Below are 23,903 nucleotides of genomic sequence, written 5' to 3' on the forward strand. Positions count from 1 at the left end.
GGGTTTTTTACAAACCTCTATTGTTGATTTGTGCCCAAAATTTGCTGTTTTTCTGCAAAACTGCCATTATTTTGAAGCTTTTTTCAGCTTCGACCTTTTTTGTTCAAAACCCTAATTTTCTGTATTGGAACAAATTTGTTTTAGAGATCTTTGGTGGGTTTTTTCGAGAGCTCAACGGGTTGTCATCCGTTTTTTCTAGGTGCCTTGATTTTTGAGCTAGCGGATCCTGAATTTGACAACATATTCTTGTTCAATTTTTCGAGCTCTCTTCTAGGTACCTCTTTGTTTTTTTTTGAGTCTTCCAATTTTTTGCCTTGAAGTATGTGCCTTCACAAAATTTCCATGCTTTTTCACTGAAAAATGTGCTATGGCATGTTTGACTAATATTTTGTTCGAGGGAAATCATAAGTTCAACAGTCGAAATTATGGCACGTGGAAACGATAGATGCTAACCATCTTCGAATATTGCAGCAATGATTAGGTGGTTCTGGGTACTACAACTCGACCTTCTCAAGCTGATCCTGATCAGATTGCATATGATCAACATTAATTGAGAGGCGGTGATGCTTCTCAAATTATCTATAGCTGATGATCAACTCCCTCATATTACATCCGGTAAGAAAATTGCCGAGATATGGGAGCATCTCAAGACACTTCAGACAAAAAAAGTGCCTTCTTTCTCAAGAACACTCGGTTTTCTATTTGTATTGGATGAGTGGAAATTGCCCCAGGAGCATATGAATAGGATTCAAGAAATTTGTGGTCAATTGTTTGCCATTGGATGCAAGATGGATGAAGAGGACATTATGGTCATAATCCTCAGGAGTTTACCCAAGTCTTATGAGCATTTTATTGAGACTCTCAACATCATTTCTACTGGTGCTGATTTGAAGTTCATAGATCTCTACACACTTCTACTTCAACAAGATCGATGGAAACAATAGTTCTGTAGTAGTTCCAGCTCCACCTCCACAAAGAAAGCCTTTGTTGCTAAATCCTTTCAGAAGGAATAAAGGCAAGTCTCATTCACAACAGTCTTCTTAGCAAAAGTTATCTACTCCAAGCTTTATAAGACTCTAGAAAAAAGAACATTCAATGCAACTATTGCCACAAGGTTGAATGTGAGAAATGCTTCGCTGCCAAATCTAAGCAATCTAGTTCGTAGCCTAAAGCAAACAGTGCAGAGCACACTAAGAAGACAAAATCTGCCTTTTATGCCTTCATGGCTAAAAGACATATAGATCATGTGAAGTCGTCTACCTAGTACATTGATTCAGGTTCCTCTCATCATTTCATCCACTGCAGAGACTAGTTCACTGACTACCACCCTTATTCAGATTCTATTATTTTTGGTGGAGGGGATGAGTACATTGTTGTTGGCAAATGCAACATTCATATTCAGTTTGCTAGGAGGAATCTCATCTCTACATTCGTGAAACTAAATCTACTCTCAGTCAGTCAATTGTAGCTACACTTTCTATAGTTGGATGTCACCTTCTGTTCACATTAGTGCACCATCATTGATAGGGCAACTCAGTCTATTGTTGTAGTGGATCTTGAGGATCATGGTCTTTTTAGGCTTACTGATTTTGGTGATTTTTAGGACTTAGATATGGCTACTATGTGGTCTCCTATCAGCACACGTTGGCATCAACGGTATGAGCACTTAAATGTGCACTATCTCTCTCAGCTTGCTCAGGAAGAACGTGTCCTCAGATTGCCTGAGATTCAAACTTAGCAACTCAGAGGTTTTGATGCATGCCAGGTTGGGAAGCAACATTGCACACCTTTCACCAGTAGCGATTCATGGCGAGCTTCTCAGGTACTTCAGCTTGTTCATGCCGATATTTGTGGTCCTATGGCCACTCTTGTTTTTGGGTCCATGTATTTTCTGTTGTTTGTTGATTTCATTAGAAAAATGTGAGTATATTTTTTTAAAAAGAAATTAGAAGCATTTACCATATTTCAAAAGTTTAAACCTTCAGTTGAAAAAGAGTTTGAGAAATCTATTATTGCCCTTAGGTCAGACAATGGGGGGAATTTTGTTCTAATGAATTCTCTAGCATCTATGATACTCATGGCATCGAGTGCTAGTGAACCACACCCCACACACCACAACATAACAATTTAGTTGAACGTTGGAACAAAATAGTCACTGAGATGGCTCAATCCATGCTCGAACACAGACATGTTCCGAAGAAGTTTTGGGCATAAGCAGTTAACGCTGCAATTTATCTTTTGAACCTGTCACCCAGAGTGGCGGTCAAAGGTAAGACTCTAAAAGAGGCCTGGTTAGGTCGCAAGCCTAGAATTAGTCATTTGAAGGTTTTTGACTCTCTTGCTTTTGTTTGCATTCCTAATGAATCACACACCAAGTTGGATGCCAAAAGTCAGAAACTCATGCGTGTTGGATAGAAAAATCTTCACAAAGCCTACTGCTTGATCGACATCGAGACATCTCGTCTCCTGTATTGTCGTGATGTAGTCTTTGATGAGCAGTGAAGATCATTCATGCTTGTTTCTCCTGTTCTTGATCTAGCAGACCAACCTATGAAGGCTCATGATTTGTATGGTTTTCATTAGGTCCACCTGAGGGGAGGGCTCTAGCAACTCCTACAACTCTAGTTCTACTAGTGATTCCTGTACAGACACCTTCGACTTCTCTTGCAGAATCACCCAGATTTGTAAATGCTTCACTTGAGTTTGCTCTAGATTCTTATGATGAGGAACTTGGTCATAGAGCATCTCCTGATGCTAATGTTGGTCCTCCTCTCTGACCTAAGCATTGGTTTAAGACACTAGCTGATCTTTGAGATGATGAACTCATCGATGGGAGAACTACTTGAAAAAAGAGCAAACCTATAAAGTCTTTTAATTTTGCTCTTATGGCTAACATTTACAGTGTGTTTGAACCTCAAACATGCTCAGAGGCTAAAGGAATTCTAGAGTGGGAATAAGCCATGACATTTGAACACTAGAGATTGCTGAAGAATAACACCTAGGTCCTTTTTGATCTTCCACTAGGGAAGAAGCCCATTGGCTGTAGATGGGTGTACAAAATCAAATACAAGTCTGATGGTACTTTGGACAAGTACAAAGCTTGTTTAGTTCCAAAGTGCTTTTCTCAACACCAAGGCATTGATTATGACGAGACCTTTTGCTCATACTGCAAAGATGAGCACAATCAGATTAGTCCTAGCCATGGCAGCGCAATTGGTTGGAAGGTCCATCAGATGCGTGTCAAGAGTGCTTTCTTGAATGGTGACCTACAAGAAGAGGTCTACATGATGCAACCTCCTAGTTTCAAGGTTGCTGGTAAAGAGCACCAGGTTCGTAGACTGGTGAAAGCTCTCTATGGTTTGAATCAAACCTCTAGGGCATGGTACATGAAAATTGATAAATACCTCAATAATCAAGGCTTTAAGAGTTCTTCAGACTAAAATTTGTTCATTAAGACTACTGACAACGATATCATCCTTCTGGTCATTTATGTGGATGATTTGATCTTCACTGGAAATTCAACATCTTGGATTCAGCAAATCAAACAAAGTTTATGCCAGTCTTTTGATATGACTGACCTTAAGCTCATGCATTATTGCCTAGGTGTTGAGGTTTGGCAACCGTCTACTGGTATATTCATTTCTCCGTCCAAATATGCCAGGGCTCTATTAGACAAGTTTCGTATGCAGGACTGCAAGCCTGTATCTACACCCTTGGAGAAAGGTTTGAAGTTATTGATTCTCCTCCAATTGTTGATACTACATACAAGCAACTAGTAGGCAACATCATCTACCTCTCTGCTACTAGACTTGATATTAGCTTCACAGTCAGCTACATCTCTCATGTTTTATGACAGATACTAAAGTTGATCAACTACATCTTAGTTATGTGAAGGGTACTACTGATTATGAACTTCTTTACTCTTGAAGTTCTAATACTAAACTCAGTGGGTTCATAGATTCAGGTTAGGCAGGTTTTGTTGATGATAAAAAGTCATCTTCTGGTTATGTGTTCAATTTGGGTTCCGATGTCGTCACATGGACCAGTAAGAAGCATTAGGCAATTTCTCTCTTCTACAGAGGTTGAATGCAGAGGGACAATTAAGGCAAGTTGTGAAGCTGTTTGGCTTCGTCGAATGCTTGGGGATATATAGATGTCACAAGCAAGTCCGACAACTTTGTTTGTTGAGAACCAAGGTGTTATCAAGTTATTTCAAAAGCCAATCTTCCATGAACGAACCAAGCATGTGGATGTTCACTGTCACTACATACAACAAGTGGTTGAAGACGAGACAATTGACTTGTAATGGATTACTACAACGGATCATATTGCAGACATTCTCACCAAGCCTCTTGGCCAAATAAGTTTGTCCAATTTAGAGGACAATTTGGTGCTGTGGATAGATTAACCATAGTTTAAAAACTCGGTATCGGCAATATCTTGATTGGCCCAAATTTTTTGGAAAACTCAAAATCGACAAAAACTCAGCGAAAAATCGGCAATAAATCGACACTTTTATCGAACATTTGGAAATATAAAATTTCTTAAAATATTCTTAAAAACGCATACATACATCAAATTTGTAGAATATATAATAATTTGAAAATTTTAATAAAATAATAATAAATATTAAATAATAATACAATATTACAATAAAGATCATCTAGAGGAATTCTAGCAAAGCTTTTCCTGTAAGGAAGTTCACTCAAGGTATCACCATATTGGAGATGCACGCATGCTGAGAGTCTCACCAAATGTCCCACACGATACATGCTCAGCCGTGAATAAGGATAGAACCTCTTCATTTCCCATGAAGGCCCAATTATTGTCAATGACTCATTAACGCCATCAGGTCGTTACCAATTATAACGTTACGTCTTGACAATAGCGAAGTAGTTACATAGCGATGCAAAATGAAGACACGAGAATGTTGGCACTTGCACAATAAGCTTGTTAGAAAATTCGGATGAAGTTGGGCAAGAACAAAAATTTAGATTAAATCTGTCTATATAATTTTACTTATTTTTTAATATAAATTAAATGAATATCCAATAAATTCAATTTATAAATGTGATTTGTATAAACATTTAAAAAATAAATTAAAATGTAATTTGTAAATAATAATTTTATAAATATTTATTATTACATATTTAATATGTATTAGTAAGGTTTAATTAATAAAATTACAATATAATATTCTATAATATGATTATATTTTAATCTAACAATTTATACTAATTAAATGTAACATTTTAAATTTATATTATTAAAAATTTAATATATCACTTTTAATATAATATAATTTATGTTTCATAAATTTTATAGAAACATATTAATAAAGTTCTAACCCATATCAAAAAACCTACGAAACCAAAATAAAAACGAAACAAAGATCATAGCTTATGTCACAATATAGTGCAGCATGGGAGAATTTGGAAATGGCCTGTGAGGTTCCGTCTTCATCAACACTGAGGTTGTAGTTCGCCTTCATTAACCCGTCTTGACCATATACCTAAAACCTGTTTTCCTTGCGATGACGTGCACACTGCATATTAAACCATTTTTTTTTTTTGTCATTTTGTGTTGATTGATGATTTTAATTGCCGTGTTTTTTGGTTTCTCGCGATTTTAATGAAAAATACACGCCACGATTTATTGGAAATACCATAGCCGAGTTTTTTGGCGTTTAGATATTTTTTCCTGTTGACTCGTGATAACTCGTGATTTTAGCGTTATTTTGTCAATATTTTAAACTATGAGATTAACCTTTAAGGGAGGGTATTACGATAATAGATAGTCTCTATTGTCATTATTTATTATCTAATGTTTATCCATTGTAATCTCCTGTAAATATTAGAATATTTCTAATATTTAGCTTTTTGTATCTAGAATAAAATATTTCTATTCTTTACAATTGTTGCCTAATGAAACATCGTTCATTCTTTTGTAAAGATTGATCTCTTGATCATTGTTAATATCAAACAAATATTTACCAATTACTTCATAACAAGATCAACAAGTGAGAACTAAGATAAACTTCCACAAAAGCCCACTGCATAGAAAAGCCAAAAATATGATATTCAAGAGATTATGAAAATGTACAAAGAGCCTTTTATATATAGGCATGAGTGTGAGGATGAGAATCTAGGAGTGAAATACTATGCCTCCAAAGGTTGGCAATTGTGAGCGAAGTGATGTGCTAGTGCAAGTGTAAGCCAAGATGCAATTGGTGTCTCTAAAAAGGGACTTCATGTGTCTACACCATAGGAGGTGAGATGAAGTCAAGAGAAAGCTTAAGTATGCTTATGTTAGGTGTGAAAATACTACTTGTAAATGTTATATCCTAACTAGGTAGATAAAGGCACTATTATCACTAACATGTATATGCCGTAATGAATAGTTATTTATTTTGTTGCTTGAGCCCAGTGTGTTAATGGAGAATGCTGAAACCTACCCTTGCTATTATGGATAAATAGACTAGTGTTGATATACTTCCCCATTGACAACATTCACCCCAACCCACGCAACATAACTATTTGTGTTGTCAATATTGTTCAATCCAACGGTTGATAGTCCATATTGTGGCTGCCAAAATGTTAGTCACGAGATTTGAATCTTCTGTATAGGAGAAAACATGTTCATGAGCTTATAATTTTTTTTTGAGGCTTAGATCTTCGAGCATGGCTCCTTTACCAGAGGCATGAAGCCTGCAAACAAACCCACCTAGCGAGAGCCATTGCAAGATTTTAGCTACCCAATGCAAGAGCACAAGCCTATAGGCTGACCTCTTCGACTAAGAGCCAAGGACTGAGGGGTACCAATTCTACCAAATTCACCTAGGGCACGATCTCGACCTTATCCCTTATGATGTTGGAGCCTTGCACTGAGCAAGCCTTGATCCTTAGTTGGCTCATTTGGAACCATTTAACTTTACCAGTAGACCAAGGGCCCATTGACAAGCATATGATTTTTTACTTTGTATTGATTAATATTTTGAGTTTTAATATATATTAAATTTCATATTCTTATATTATTATTATTTATGTTGACATTTTAACTATTTACTTATTAAATTATGGTACAAAATTAGAAATTTTTATAATATTTTAATAATTAAATTTATTTATTAAGTGATTAATAATTAATCTTAGTTAATGTTTGTATTTTATTAGATTTTAGTAAGTTTAAATAGATAAAAATACATTTTTATAATATATGAATAGTTGAGCTTGATTGTGAATAATTTTTCCAAATTTTGCCATTGAATGAATTCATTCGAAACTTTTCTTCACTGAGTGTGGATACAAGCATGGACCTTGTAGTTCTAACATAATTTGAGATACACACTCTAAAATGACTTTGTATGATACCAACATCACAGATCCAAACCACAATCTTGAATACCCCTTGAACTGAGGCCACTGTGACAAGGTCTTGAGTCATGCTGAAAACCTTGATCAGAATTGCAATCTCGCTCCTTAACCAATGAGTGATTTGCTTGATAATCCTTGCTCTAGGAACACTACAGTTTGATAGAGTTGCTTCCTTGTCTTTAGTTTTTGAGGCCACATAACTAATTATGGAAAGGGAAATTACCACCCATGAGATGGATGGAACCTCAAGGGCCGAATCGTCCCAATGCCTCACTTACCAAATTAGACTAACTTGAGTGCAAAATAACGTAAACTGAAGTAACTCAACGATATGGAATAATAAACTATATACACTACAGAAAAGGAAAGAGCAAAGAACCAAGACTAATTGGTAGGCTTCATGAGCTTGTCTAGGATGCTTGCGCAAGTCAAAGTCTACAATGCAGATTAAGGATGCCAACATGGTGCACGTGCTGTATGGACATGGTAAGAGGATTGTACCAGAAAGGTACAAGGTCATCAAGTAAATAAACGAAAATGTAATTAGGCTAAGTTCAAATAATAGATGCAAAGTATAATCTAAGAAGTAACTGGTATAGAAACAAAAGGAGGGAGAGAAGATCTCACAACCCTTTCACGGGAACTTTAGATATGCCCACTTAGATCCACTTCTTGAACATGCACACACGATGATGAGAAAATGTTGTGGCTGTTTGTTTCAGAAGCATTAGTGGCTGTATTTTTAGAGGCTTGCTGAAATTATACCTACCCAAAAAATTAGACCCCCGTTTTGGTGCTTACACCTCCATGGACAGCCAAGAAAGATGTGATTGATAATCCAAGAAACTATAAACGATAACGGATACAAGAAGAAAAAGATAATGACAAAATGAAATGCTTATCCAAATCAAAGTAAATGAGTGCAAAGTGAAAGATAACTTCCCTTCAAAATTAAGAAACCCAAAGCTTGCTGGGATGAAGGTGAGTGTGCTGTTATCCAACGAAGGTGCCAGATCAGTGATGCAAAGAGACCAAAGAGCAAAGAGCTGTATAATTTATAAAATTGGTGAAGTTGGAGAGATAGCTCAAGAAGTGATCCAAATGACCAAGAAGCTGTCCAAAAGACTGAAAACATAGGCAAAATGGAGGTTTTAAGTAACCTTGTAGATTCTCGATGTCAATGGCTTGCCGAAGGAGGCATTACACTACCAGGGATAGAAGGTGTAGTGCTCCAATGACCACCTTTGGTTTGCAAATTTGCATGACGATTGTGTGTGATGCAGATGTCTTTGCGACGTGCATGTGCACTGAATCAAAACAGTCCACATGATTGGGAATTAGGGCATAAGGAGGTGATTAGCCAAGAAGGTGTTGGTTTTTGGTGATCGCTGCAAATGTATTTTTATTGCCTATTATTTTATATGTTTTCCAATGGCAGCCATATCACTCTTATTTATATTAAGGAAGAGACATGTCTTTTCATCAGACATGTCTATCCATTATTATTTAATTAATATAATAACAAATGATTATTTAATTATATAATATCTTATATATTTTATATATATATATATATATATATATATATATATTTGTACACTTTAGTCTCATAGTTTATCCAACTGAAGCTACCAAACATCAACACTCCCTCTTACATAGGGAGGATAAACACATGATCATATATTACCTCAATGTAATATGAAGATATTTGGAGTAATGGCCTCCTGAATGTCAACTCATTTGACATTCACCATGTACTCTTTGAGCAATGGCTTCCTAAATGTCCAGATGTAGGATATTCACCAAGTACTATGAGTAATGACCTCATGAATGTCATCTCATATGATATTCACCAAGTACTCTGTGTAATGGCCTCCTGAACATCAATTTGCACAACATTCACCATGTACTCAAAATTTTCATAAGGTATGTGCACACGCATTCTCATAATGCTTACCATATGAACATCCACCATGCAAAATATAATCTATCATGATCTGCATAGACATGATAAGATACCATCATAATAGAAAATTAAGTTATTGTAAGGTTGTTACCTTTCAATAACTTTTGCAAATACAAGTGATAATCATTTGGAAGTCTTTACTTCTCATGATGTACACAAGTGGGTAGGCCTATTAAAATCACACAATCACACACAAGGACTGTTAGACTCCCTCTGAGTATCAATCTTTATAACTGCTCATCCAATGTTACCTTTGAAGAGGTGTGAAAATCCCTCTGAGTGTGAAATCAATATCCCTTTTCTTGCAAAAATATTCTCAGAAGAAAAGATCAAGGTGTTAGCCGACTGGATGGTTCCAGCGGTATTTTGTATTTTGTAGCCGACGGTCCGGCGGTGTTCCTGTAGCCGACGGTTCGGCGGTGTTCTTGTAGCCGACGGTCCGGCAGTGTTCTGTAGCCGACGGTCCGGCGGTGTTTCTGTAGCCGACGGTCCGGCGATGTTTCTATATTCTGTAGCCAACGGTCCGGCGGTATTCCGTAGCCGACGGTCCGGGGGTAAATAATTTGTAGCGGATAGAATATTTGTGGCCGACGAACTCTTTCGGGAAGGTTCGGCGGTAGTATTTATATCGCGTCTGGGATCATTGTAAAGCATCATTCATCATTCACTTACTATTGCGAATATTATGCTACTGTTCTACTGTTACTTTCTGTATGCGTTCATTTACTTTACCTATATGGTAAACATTTGGCGCCGTTGCCTTATGAATTTGGAAGGTGGGAGGAATGAAGATTAATGCCAAATCAGCTTAACAAGGATCGGAATAAGGTGAAGGGAAAAGATGGAATCCGTATTGCGCAAGAGAATTTAATTCTAGCATAGCAAGCCGAACGCCGACGAAGATTTCAAAGAATTGCCGACGGCAACCGCAGTGCGGAGGAATTGTTGGAGGAGACTCGGCAGCGGGTGGAATTGGTGGAAGAAGCACGGGAAGAGTTCTTGAATTTGTGTTCGCCGAGGGAAGAAAATTTAGACGGGAGAGCATCAACTCGCATGGCTCGCGGTGCCGATGAAGCACGAGCGTGGAGTGACCTCTTCGTCCAGGATAGACTTCCGCGGGAAACAATTTCGGAGGATCCTCCGTCTTCACCAAGGTTTGCAGCTGTCGACACCTCCGGTGTGGGAGACCAGTCTGTCGCTGTGGGAGTTCAGACTGACGGTTTGGGAGTGCCGACTGCCGGTGTGGGAGTGCCGATTGCTGCTGTGGGAGTGCCAATTGCCGGTGTGGGAGTGCCGACCTCCAGAGTTATGGCGGGACCCAAAGAAAAATTACCGAAATTTGAAGGCGATGGTACAGCTGACCCTCTCCGACATTGTAAGACATGTGAGACGATCTGGCGGGCAAATGGAATCACAGATGCCGACGAATGGGCTAGGCAATTTCCGGCAACCCTACGGGGTGTTGCAATTGATTGGTTTTCGGATATGGATCCGCAGAAGCTGGATACATGGGATAACATTAAAAAGGAGTTTTTGGCGGAATTTAAACTCTTGCGGGATGATAATGAAATCGTAGCAGAAATTTTCAATACCAAGCAAGGGAAGCACGAAACGGTCCGCGTCTATGCCAGGAGATTAAAAGACTTAGTAAACAAAATGAAAAGCAAGCCAGTGGACGGATTGCAGAAAAGGTGGTTTGTGGACGGCCTACGCTCGAAACTACGGAGGAAAATGAAAATTGTGCCACCATCATCATATGCCGATGCTTATAACAGAGCACTGGACCTTGAAAGTGCGCAGGAGACAAAGAAGAAGAAAACTAGCGCCTCTGATTCTGATGACGACGAGCCTGTCGGAGATGATAGCAGCGATGACGAAGGTAGTAGCAAAAAGGTTCGTGCCTTACAGAAGGATATGGTTCGAATGATGGAGTTTAAAAACATGCAAAAGGAGCCAAAAGGTAGTGAACTGTGGTGCACGGAATGTAAGACCAACGGTCATACTAAGGGATCGTGCCCGAAGAACCAATTCTGTGACATCTGTCAGATCATGGGCCATTCGACAAAGGACTGTCCTTTTAACATGAAGACAAGAGGATCTCCGCAAGTGCTTCTTACGCAGCAGGCTTCCCCGTCGGGCAATACCGGAAATGCAAACATTGATGGTGCCACACTCGGAGGGTATAGGAATAATAGCAGAGGGCAAAATAACAACAATGCAAATAATAACAATAATAATGGAGGCCGAAGTCGAACCCAATATGATGCAAACGGACGACCGATCGTTCAATGTCGAGCGTGTAATTTGTGGGGTCATTTTGCGTGAGATTGTACAGTGGAAAACACACCGAAATTATTATGCAGATGGTGCGGACCCGGCGATCACGAAGATTCCAAGTGTCCAAAGGCTGGAGTAAATTTGATCACTGTCGGCACGGATGTAGAGGAGGTTCTGGCAATTACACGGAGGCAAGCGGAGGAAAAGAGAAAAGTGGGGGAAGTGCAGGCGGACATTGCAAAGGCATCGTCGGCGGAAACATCTCAGTTGAAGGACATCACCTTGGCAAAGAACTTCGCAGAACAAAGCATTGTACGACAGATCTTACAAACGGAGATACCGGTCAAGATAAGTGACCTCCTTCTCACAATGCCCCAGTTACGGACGGCTATTCTGAATCATACACCGTTTTCAAACGCACCGGAGGACACAGGAAGGAATAGTAGGGAAGTAATGACAACAGACCCAATGCTGCTGGCACTCACCTCCGGACGGCATCCGGCGGTCGTTGAGATGGGGATTTTGGGAAATGTTTTGACAGAGACAATTGTTGACGGAGGGTCCGGCGTGAATGTCTTACCGGAGGATACTTGGAAGAAGTTGGGAAAATCGACGTTGTGGCCACCTGCATTTCAGTTGCTCACGGCAGACCAACATGGAATCAAACCGTTGGGAATTCTGAAAGCGCAATCGGTAACAATTGGTACGCAACCATTTTTATTGGATTTTGTAGTCATTCCATTAAAAAGAAAAGGCTATGATGCTATTCTGGGACGGGATTGGTTGGTGCAAGCAAAAGTAAAACATGATTGGAAACGCAATACCCTATCAATGGAGCGCGGAGGCAAAAGATTCATAATTGACCTGCACACGCAAATGGTTGGCGAGGAGGCAGCATTGTCAGATTCTGACAGTGAAGGCGAGAGTGATGATGAAGGAAAGAGGAGAATGGAACCGGATGAAGGAGGAGTATTGAGACTTGACGGAGGATCGAATGACGACGACCTGGACTCAGTGAATGGCCTTTACCACTGGCAGATAGAAGACTACGAACTCTTTCCGAGTTGCAATATGCTAAGGGTTGACGAAGATGAGAAAAAGGAGGAAAATGAATGTCCGCAAGAATGCAAGGAAGCGGAAGAAGGAAAAGCTGCTATGGCTGAAGCTGAGCGGAAGAACACACAGTTTGAACACAAAAAAACGAAAGATTCCACTGTCCGGTACATGGTGAATAGACCGTGCGGAAAGAAAAGGTCACACTGCAGCATAAAATTAGTGGAAGGGCACCGACAGCAAGGAAATAATCCAGTTGTGCGACGACCGCAGGCACAGTGGGCGACAGAGGTGGCACAGAACAAATGTAAGGCGTACGACAGTCAAAATGAAATCAAAGTGGAAAAGTTTAAGGGCAGTTGGGTTGGACCATATCAGATTCGGAAGGTCGGCGACAATGGAGCGATCAGATTATCAACCCTGGATAGGCAGAAGGTACCTCCGACAGTCAACAGATCCAAATTCAAAATATATGGTGCTAGAAAGACTCCATCGCTTTCACAAGATGGCCAGCTGACTCCGTTGTCGTTGCAGAATGATGACGCCTGGAGGCAAAATGGAGGTACCTCTGTCATTTGATGTGTAAAATAAAATAAAATAAAATTTTGTAAAAAAAAAAAAGAAAAAAAAAGAGAGCCGTGGAAAAGCCCCGCGGGCAGCACCTACCGGAGGCCCCGCGGGCAACATCCACCGGAGGCCCTGCGGGCAGCACCTGCCGGAGGCCCCGCGGGCAACACCTGCGGGAGGTCCCGCGGGCAAGTCTACCCGCGGGCAACAGTGGTTGGAGGACCCCGCGGGCGTCGAAGTTGGAGGCCCCGCGGGCAACAGCTGTCCGCGGCCAGTGAAGTTGAAAGTCCGCGGGTCCACGGGCAAGAGACCCCCGCGGAGTGTGAAGCCGCGGGCTTACAATCATTTCCGCCAGAATTTTTAGCAACCTCCGACGGTAAGAGAGAAGACTGCGGGCGACGACAGGAAGGCCGCGGGTAGGAGAAGAATGGGTCTTGGGAAGAAAAAGAAAGGCCGTAGGGAGAAAAGAAAGGCCGCGGAGAGAACAGAAAGGTCGCAGGGAGAACAGGAAGGCCGCGGGTGAGGCAGAGTCAGAGGTTTAGTACTTAAAAAAAAAAGACAGAATCAAGTTGTTCAGAATGAGTGATAGATGATGCCAAAGGGAAGGGGACGCATTCGTGGTTGCCAGAAAGAGTGCAGAATCGGCAGATAATGACAGAAATGGTGTGATCCGTGCATTCCTGTGTGGGTTGCGAAGTGTTAATTTGGTCTTGGCGGCGAGGGGCGCTGCCCCTCGAGCTGCCCCGGGACCCTGCGGGGGCGCTGCCCCTCGACCCTGCCGGGGGCGTTGCCCCCTGGACCCCCAGTCGTGGCGGATATCAGCCGTGGGAGTCTGACCAGTTGAGAAGAGTTGAAGTTGCTGCAGGCATGGACTTTCTGTGTACCAGAGGCAGTGGGAGCAGGTGTTGGCTGTGAGGCTGTCTGGGGGGATGCGTAGAGAGCTCGGGAGGAGCTGATCATCCGGTTGGAGGTAGTGCAGCGACACTTGGCTTAGGGTACCGAGGAACTGAAAACAGAGAAAGCAGCACAGGTGGCTATCAAGGTCAGCTTGAGGAGACAGTATTGTGTTAGTAGAGGCTACAGATGTAACGGGATGAAGTCGTCAGGAGACGACTTTTCTTTTTGGGGGGGATGGTGTTAGCCGACTGGATGGTTCCAGCAGTATTTTGTATTTTGTAGCCGACGGTCCGGCGGTGTTCCTGTAGGCGACGGTCCGACGGTGTTCTTGTAGCCGACGGTCCGGCAGTGTTCCTGTAGCCGACGGTCCGGCGGTGTTTCTGTAGTCGACGGTTCGGCGATGTTTCTATATTCTGTAGCCAACGGTCCGGCGGTATTTTGGTATTCCGTAGCCGACGGTCCGGGGGTAAATAATTTGTAGCGGATAGAATATTTGTGGCCGACGGACTCCTTCGGGAAGGTTCGGCGGTAGTATTTATATCCCGTCTGGGATCATTGTAAAGCATCATTCATCATTCACTTACTATTGCGAATATTATGCTACTGTTCTACTGTTACTTTCTGTATGCGTTCATTTACTTTACCTATACGGTAAACACAAGGCATATAGTTCTTATAGAAAAAAGAAGAAGAGAGAGATTGCAATGAACCAACATCCTTAATTGTCTCCGTCATGCTGATGTGGTAATTATACATATAATACTGAATTTCTTTCACCCTAATACTTAAGATATTGTATTAATCTAAAAAATATCAATCATTTCTTGAATACACATTATTTATATAACAATGTTTTATAAATTCTTACATGTATATAAATGTAAAACATGGTAATGAATATTCATATAACCTTTCTCATTTATCACAACTTATATTTCATTTATAATATTTTGTATAACAAAAAATATAGAAATGGAATACTACACAAATAATTTTTAGTGCTAACATGTACCTTATACTTACATTTATTGGGTTGGTTCTCGATGTCTCTTTGTTCTTTAACAAATTGCCTTTGCTCATGTTTTAGGCCCTGCAACTAGTACTGGTTAAGTCGCATAGGATAAGCATATGATTGGTCAGCCCCTTCATCCTTATTCGCATCCACCTTGGTGTTCCGCTAACATCATCTGTTTTATGGGTAAGGACAATGTTCTCCTTATATATGCTCATGCGTTAGATCTCCTTTTTTATTGGTTTGCAATGTATATCGAATTCATTTCATGTACTATTTGATTTTCCCATGTACGTGACATTCGCTCCATACTTGTCATGGGGGCAGTGTTCTTTGCATGTTTTCTTTTGAATTCTATATACTTCTTTCCTTTTACTATCAATCCCAGCGTAGTGTATATCTTTCCTAATGACCCCCCCCCAATTTTGGGCTGCTGCAGATGTCGGTGAATAATGACACGTTGAGAGTTTTTTATGGGTTTTTTGCTACTTATTTTTTATTCGTTCTTTTTTTCGGTCTTATATTTGTTATTCTTTTATACTCCCTTTATTCAATCTAATTCTCCTTGTTTTCGGCCTTCATTCCTTCTATCCCAAAAGAAACAATATGATTTGGAATTGTTAATTCTTCATACTATCAAATGCGATTGAGTTATCTCCAACGTGGAAAAAAAATCCCTTTTCACAATTTATTGACATATTAATATTGTTTGACATAGTCATTGAAAATCCTTCATACATTTATCATTCAAATATGAACACTAAGTCTTTTGAACCGCTTTCGAGAAATCACTTCTTCATGCCATTACTTATCACTTCTTATGGAAAAATCCATGTTTCAACGTCAATTGTCAGTAATTTGAACAGAGATGGATATTTAAGAATAGAATGGCCAAAACTTCGTTTCTGGAATATAACTATGTTTTATTCCATGAACAACCACTGGGAACACTAAGTCTTTTGAACCACCTTCGAGAAATCACTTTTTCGCGCCATTACTAATCACTTCTTATGGAAAAATCCATGTTTCGATGTCAATTGTTAGTAATTTGAACACAAATAGATATTTAAGAATAGAATGACCAAAACTTCATTTCTGTGTATAACTATGTTTTATTCCATGAACAACCGCTAGGGTTCTACAATAGTTTTAGTTTGCTCTTTGGTTCCACTTCAATACAAACATTGATCTCTGATGAGAAATTTTCTTCTAACCTAATTGATTCGAACGATTTAATAACTGTTTCATTAAAATCACAATGCTGAAACAAGGAGGCAATCAAAATAATAAAGTCAGTTGATAAAACATTTCATGCCAAGGATTTGACACCCTTGACTTATTGTTCAATGGATATTCTTCTGTCTTTTCTAACCTTCCTTACATTTGCAGAATGACTCTGATACCATGTTGGTTTTCGATGATCGCTGCAAATGTATTTGCATTGCCTATTATGGTATATGTTTTCAAATGGCAGCGATATAACTCTTGTTTATATTAAGGAAGAGACAGAGAGAGACATGTCTATCCATTATTATCTAATTAATATAATAACAAATGATTATTTAATTATATAGTATCTCATATATATATATATATATATATATATATATATATATATATATATATATATATATATATATATATATATATATATATATGCACTTTAGTCACATAGTTTATCCAACTAAAGCTACCAAACATCAACAGAAGAGAGGCTTAGGTGGAGATTTGATTGGGTCAAAGCAGAGGTGCTATGCGACGTGAAATCGCATGGGCTGCAATTTATGATGTTTCCCTATGTTAGGATTTTAAACCATAAATGAATGATATATGACAAGGAAAGCATAAAAGAGATACAATAAACTTTAGAAATTACCCGGGAAAAAACCCTTCTAAAATAAAGGGAAAAACCCAGTCACACAACAAAAATCACTTTATTGATAATAAAATGTTCAAGTGTACACTGCCTTTTGCTTGATGCGATATATATAACACATAGAAAGACTCTGCACATTACAACTGAAGGTCTCTTGAATTTCCCCAAATATGACTTCATTTTCAAATGCACAACTCTTTGTATTTTCATGCCTCAATGGATGTCTTTATATTTAACATTACAATTATTATCATAAAAATCCTCTTCAACACCATAATCAATGCTTAGACAAAGAAAACTAACTGCCTTCACATATGAGTGCAGATATTTCATAGCGAAATTAAGAATTCAATACTGTGGGAAAGAATTTAACATAGGACAAAGCTTCTCAGAAGAGCTAAGCATCTGCAACCTAAGAGCATTGGGAAAAGTCATGAAAACATAGTCTGCCAGATAATAAGCACATTTGAATACTAAAATTGATTTTCAATGTAAAATCCCCATCAGGTTATGACTAATCACACCAATTTCTTTCAATAATTTGTAGAGATAAAGATCTCTATCACAACTACAATCTCCAACACCATAATCAATGCTTAGACAAAGAAAACTGACCGCCTTCACATCTGAGTGCAGATATTTTATAACGAAATTAAGAATTCAATATTGTGGGAAAGAATTAAACATAGGACAAAGCTTCTCAGAAGAGCCACACATCTGCAACCTAAGAGCATTGGAAAAAGTTATGAAAACATAGTCAGCCAGATAAATAAGCACATTTGAATACTAAAATTGATTTTCAATGTAAAACCCCCGTTTGGTTATGACTAATCACACATCAATTTCTTTTGCTAAATCAGTAATTTGGCGTTTTGTCCAACACTTGGCAAACAAACTTGTCACCACTATAATGAACTTTGTCTCTTTGTATTTGGGGAAACTTGTTTTTTTTAATGCTGGATATATCTGCCTTTTGTGACTTTGAAATATGCATGATGCTGAAATATCAATGATAGACATATACTAGAAATTCCGAATGCTAAACTCAGATTTCTTTTAGGATGTTAATGCTCCTTCCAGTTTAAGTTTTTGGCTTTTCAAATTGATATATATATGCATAAAGAAAAAATGCTAGAATGCTGAAGCAAGCGAATAACTCGACTCAGAATTTATTATAAATTTCGCTCTTACATTTCAGTAGCATACATACTGCAAATACATGTCAAATGGAACCTGTAACATGCTGCAAAATCCCAATCGCTCCTGTCAGCTCTCGTCAATACTCTGCTGCAGAAGCTAGGTGGTATGTTGCTGCCAATGACTGAGTCTCAAGCAACAGGGAATTTTGTGCAGCAATCTGGGCTACCAGCTTGAATGCAGATCCCCCTAAACAGATTGCAGGACTTCAAATTCAAACACAGCCTCCTCTTTCCTGTACGCAGGTCTCTATTTCAAATCGCAGACCTTTAATCTTTGTATGCAGACCTCTTACAGGTAAACGTAGGCCCTAAACTAGTAAATGCAGGCCTCAAGAATTGAAAGCAGGCCTGTAGTAAGACCAAGCACTGCTCCAGGTGATATTTGCAGTCTCCAAAATGCACAGCAATTTCCAAAACCAGTTCACAAGTCTGTAGATTATAATTGCAGCTGCCAGTTTTTTCAGAATTAAAAGACAGATCAGCTACAGTGATACACAGTAGAGAAGTTGGGCAATCTTAGCTATACCTCAGCAGCTAAATTGCAAAGTGATTGCAAATGCAATTCTCAGAATTTAAAACCCTTATACGTCAGCAAGGGTACCAAACCAAAACTCAGAAAAAAGATTTGACCTGCAACAAATTAAATAATCATTTGGATGCTTTTCCATCAAAACGAGCTCATATTTATAACCCCCATTGGCACAGAGTTTCCCAAATTCAACTTTACTTAAGAAGCTTCCTCAACACATCATCATTTTATAATGTGCCATAATATAATTTATTAATTTCATTCTGGCTCCCAAAGACGACCTTTTCAACCATATCATAACATTATCATACACAAGGTCGCCATTTCTAGTGCCCATGATTTAAAACTTTCCAACTTGGTTCCAACAAGCTATGACACTAAGGTAGCCAATGTACAAAAGCAACAAAAATAGCAACCTCAATATATTTAGATGAATAATAATCATAGTAACGAGACTCGTTGCGAGTCACGCGAGTCACCCGGGTCTGCGAGTTGGGTTACCCCTGCCGGGTTAAAATGACCTGCACCAAGTCATCAAATATTCTATATTTCTATTAATATACCTTGACTCGTTGAGTCTCTGCCGAGTCATGATCGAGTCCGAGCCGGGTCACAAGTCAAATTGCCCTTGCCGAGTCAGAGTCGGGTCTGAGTTTCATTATTTTGATAATAATAATAATTCACCCATTTTGCAAAAATGATTGAAGAAGCATCAGAATATGAAATCTGTCAACACCAGAGTGATCTTGATGAAGAAAGATGAATGAACCAGACGGGTGACTTACTATAAATAGAAACTCTTTTCAAGATTCTTGGATCCCAAACCAAGAGTTCGAAATAAAAACTGAGAACATCACTTAACTCCTCCAACTCATCTAAGCTCATCAGAACCAATTGTTGACTTACTATAAATAGTAAGTTCCTCAAAACTAAGCCAGAACTCACCATAGGCTGCTGGAAAAACTATAACCCCACAAGTGAGACCCTCAAATCCCACTGCTAGCTCACAAGGGTCATGATGATGAACTGACCAAGTGAACTTCAGGAACCTGCTAAAAATGGGGGCATTACATTCAAATGGTGTAAAAAATACATCACACCAACTAGTTAAACCCTAGAGCATGATTGGTATGATTTGGATTCTACAGCACTTGAGTGCATCTATAAAGTTTCCATTTATTAATTTACCTTGTTTGAGTCCTTAATTATCTCTTTGCATACTCTGCTTGTATTGCAATTAGTTTTCCAAACATATTTAATAATTTGAGGAATCACAATACCCTTCTGGAGTAAAGAAGACTTTCTGACATGGGTGTTGCATCTTTTAGCAACTTTGTACCTATTTTAAAAAGAACAATATAATATGACAAAATAAATTTGCCTCCCTATCAATAAGCATCCCGTAGCTGATGATACAATTTCCTGTACCTCTTTGAAAATGAACATTATAATATGACAAAATAAGTTGCCTCCTTATCAATGAGCATTGCCTACCCGATGATTCAATTATTCAATTACCTAGCCAATTATACCTAGAAAATCCTGCTGAGTTTGATATGTCCAGCATTTATGGTGAAAAGTATGCTGATATCAGGTATTTTTTATTAAGATCACAATTGTAGATGGTAACTAATTGTGAAGGCTGCTGTCATTCACATATTTTGAAATGACTGAATTTTCTATTAAAAAATGAGGTGTCTATTGCTGTTCAATAGTCACTGTTATAACAACTTCCTGCTGTTGATAGCAGTGTTATGGTGAAGTTTCACTGTCTAAAGAACTCGATGTTGCGCAGCTTGTCTAAAATAACTCTTGGGAACTGCTGATTACTGATCCTTGGAAATAGGACTGTCAAAACCTGGTCTTTGCTGCTGCTTTGGACTGAAGTTTGTTTGCAAAACAATGGAACTTGGCCCCTTTATTTATGTGTAATGTTTAATTTGTCCAATGCTCCTTCTTGTGCTAATTATAACTGCTTCTGTTCTCGATGGGTGTTCCAACTTTCTCTACTATCTATAGCAGTGTTTTAGCACACGTATGAAAAAGCCTTAATGATATGAATAAATAACTTCCTCTATTGATTGACACATCTCATTTTCGAGTTGCTGGTTGGCCTTTTAACATGGGCACCTATATGAATTATTTCCGAATGTTTAACGTAAAACCTTCAGCTGTGGACAGGCACACACCTCCATATGCGTTTTGACACTTTTTACAAACTTAGTTGGCCTTTTCTCTAGGATGCACACCCATGTGTATGGGACAACCTTTCAAAGTGAAACTCATTCTGCTACTGATGAGCATCTGCCTTGTAAAGCAATTTTGGACATAATGTTTGGAATTATTTTTTCTTCGATCTGGCACATGCCTGTACATGCGAACCTTTTTAAAATGTATCGGCTTCTTTTCCCTTGGTGTGCACTCGTGTGTGTGAATCTGTCTTGAATTTGAAAATAAAAATTACTTTCATTAAAGCGGTGACTCTATAATTCAATTTTTCGGAAAATCTGATGGCAACTTTTCTCTTGCACCTGTGTGTGTGAATCTGTCATGAATTCAGAAAATAAAAATTACTTTCATTGGGGTGGTGACTGTATCGGTCAATTTTTAATGAAAAACTGATGGTGATTTTCCCTTCCCTAGGTGTGTGCTTGTCAATTTGAAATAGAATCTGCTTTACAGAGGTGTTTACTTGATCATGTGAAATCATTCTTGATCTTGATGGATCACATAGTGTGATCCGAAATGTTGATGTTAAAAAATACACATAATTGAATCCAGAAGCGAACTTTATATTATGTCATTGTCAGGATGTTTTTTACAAGAGTTGTATTCCTTAATTTGTTATCTATAATTTAACGATTGTGATTGTATTTCTTCTATGGTGGAGCATGAATGCCTATGGCTGCTACAGTATAGGTAGTTTAGGAGCGGGGTTGTTTAACCCAGCATGATTCAGGCTTAATGAAAGATTCAATTATGTAGTTTGAGAGTTGTCTTGCAGCTGGCTTGTGTTTTTTTTGGAACACACATATTTTGTATACGGTCATGTAGATTAATATAAATTGGTGCATTTTTTTTATTGACTTAGCTAAATAGTCAGTTGCTAGCAAGTTCAGTTAGAGATGTTTTATGACTAGATGTCCTTAATTGTTATTGTCTTTTCATTGGGAAATTGGGGTTTGGGGGATAGCTTTTAGCTTGCGACAATACTAAAATTTAGCGTGGCAAAGTTATAAACTTAGGTACCACATGGTAGTTGTCATGTTGGTTGATGTAAGTACAACAGTTCTGTATTGTCGAACATAACACATCTGTATAGATAGTAGTTGGTTTTCTATTTTTGAGGCAAATACTGCAGATCTTTCTGTTTACAGCCACACCTGAATCATAACTGTCTTATGCTTAAAACGTTCCAATTTGTGTCTCTTATAGTTACTCTCTCCTGATGATTTAAAAAAGGTTTGGACAGAATGTCAGAATCGTTATTAAATTTTTTGCACCATATGCTTCTTCTCCTGTGTGTATTGTTTGACAGTCATCTTCCACTTGATAAAAATACATATGGCTGGCAAATTAATGCTTACAAGCTTGTCCCATATCAGATGCAACTCTTTATTTGTTTTGAATAGAACCTTGATGCTCTGCATTGTGATATCGCTGAAGATTGGGGATGGTAGGGGAAGATGGAAGCTATCTAACTAAAAGCGTAGTTATAAAAAATTGAATGGAATATGCTGAAATTACAATCACAATTCTCTCTCTTCAAGTTTTTAGAGTTATCAACATTTGATTTCCCTTAGCTACTTTTTCTATTTTTGTGCACCAAATGAAACTGGCTGTCAAGTTCCAAAAAGGTAGGATATTCTCTCCAAGCTTTGTAGTCCTGGAATGCTTGGGACATCACACAACTCCAGAGATGCTTCCATGTGGAATACTGCTATTTATATTGGTTTTGCATCTCTTCTGTCAATAATTTGCACATTTTCCTTGAGTGCTGAATGTATGTCCAAATATGTAGGACCACATTGGCATTTTTTGCTGGGCGAGAGAAGAATTCCAGAATTCGTGAGCGACTAATTGACATGTGGGAGAATGATACTTCAATGCTTATCTCTGGAAAATTTCATGATTCACGTGAAGGCTCGACAAAAAGCAAGTATTGTCTACATGTTAAAGGCTATGAAGTGAATACAGCTAGGATCTCAGATGCTATTCATTTTGGTTGTGTTCCCGTTATCATTTCTGATTACTATGATCTTCCCTTTGCCAATGTTTTGGATTGGAGTAAATTCTCAATTGTTATAAGCCACAATGATGTTCAAAACCTCAAGGCAATCTTGCTTTCTATTTCTGAGGAAATGTATGCAAGCTTTCTTGCAAATCTGGGTCTAGTGAGAAGACACTTCAAGTGGAATGCATCTCCACAAGATTATGATTCATTTCTTATGACTGTTTACCAATTATGGCTTAGAAGAGGGATCATATTTCCTTTGTTTTCATAATGTAGACATCTCTTTTCGTCATATTTTTCTGGTTTGGCTGAAATTTTGGTGTTGATGAGCTACTTATCTGATTATAGTCCTCGTATGGTCATTGACCTCTGGTACTGGTTTGTTTTCCTCCTAAAATAGAGGATTGTGTGCTTAAAATAAAAATTTGACTTCGAATTTTTTTTTTTAATTACACAAAAAATATTTGAGACAGCAAAACTACGCTTTTTTTCCACATTTTTTTCCATTACAAGATAATTCTCTTAAATAGTTCAGTGTTGTGAGAGGCTCTAAATGTAGTAACATTCATCCTATGAACCTGGTACCTATATGAGGCTCAATGTGCTGAAATAAAGAGAATTAGAGAATCGTTGCTTCAAGGACTATTACTTTCTCCATCGATTAAACTCACACGCTTCTACTTATCTTTTCCAGGGACCGAAGTGTGATTTTGGGAATGTTTAGCTGAAAATCTTATTGTTCGTGGAGATATTTTGATGCATTAGTATTCTCTCTAAAAGTTAATTATCATGCTTCTACTTTTAGTGATCATGGCCTGGGAATTTTCAGAATTTAAGTTGAAAATTTAATGGTACATTAAGATGCTTAAAACTGTTATTGGACTAGTGTTCTCTCAAAACACTTGAACTCACATGCTTCT

The 23,903-nt window shown here is 38.5% G+C and overlaps 1 protein-coding gene across 1 annotated transcript in view; it reads left to right on the forward strand.

The window, feature by feature from the left end:
- LOC149540400 (putative glycosyltransferase At3g07620) overlaps window positions 1-23,275 on the forward strand; it is a 52,525-nt gene extending 29,250 nt beyond the window's left edge. The window contains exon 2 of the mRNA XM_089801502.1: window positions 22,771-23,275. Coding sequence (XP_089657628.1) covers window positions 22,771-23,254 — 484 coding nt within the window. The 3' untranslated portion in view covers window positions 23,255-23,275. The remainder of the gene's footprint in view (window positions 1-22,770) is intronic.
- The last annotated feature ends 628 nt before the right edge of the window (window positions 23,276-23,903 follow it).

Source organism: Cupressus sempervirens, chromosome 9, assembly GCF_028749045.1.
Source record: "Cupressus sempervirens isolate cs-2001-9-10 chromosome 9, ASM2874904v1, whole genome shotgun sequence".
NCBI lineage: Eukaryota > Viridiplantae > Streptophyta > Pinopsida > Cupressales > Cupressaceae > Cupressus > Cupressus sempervirens.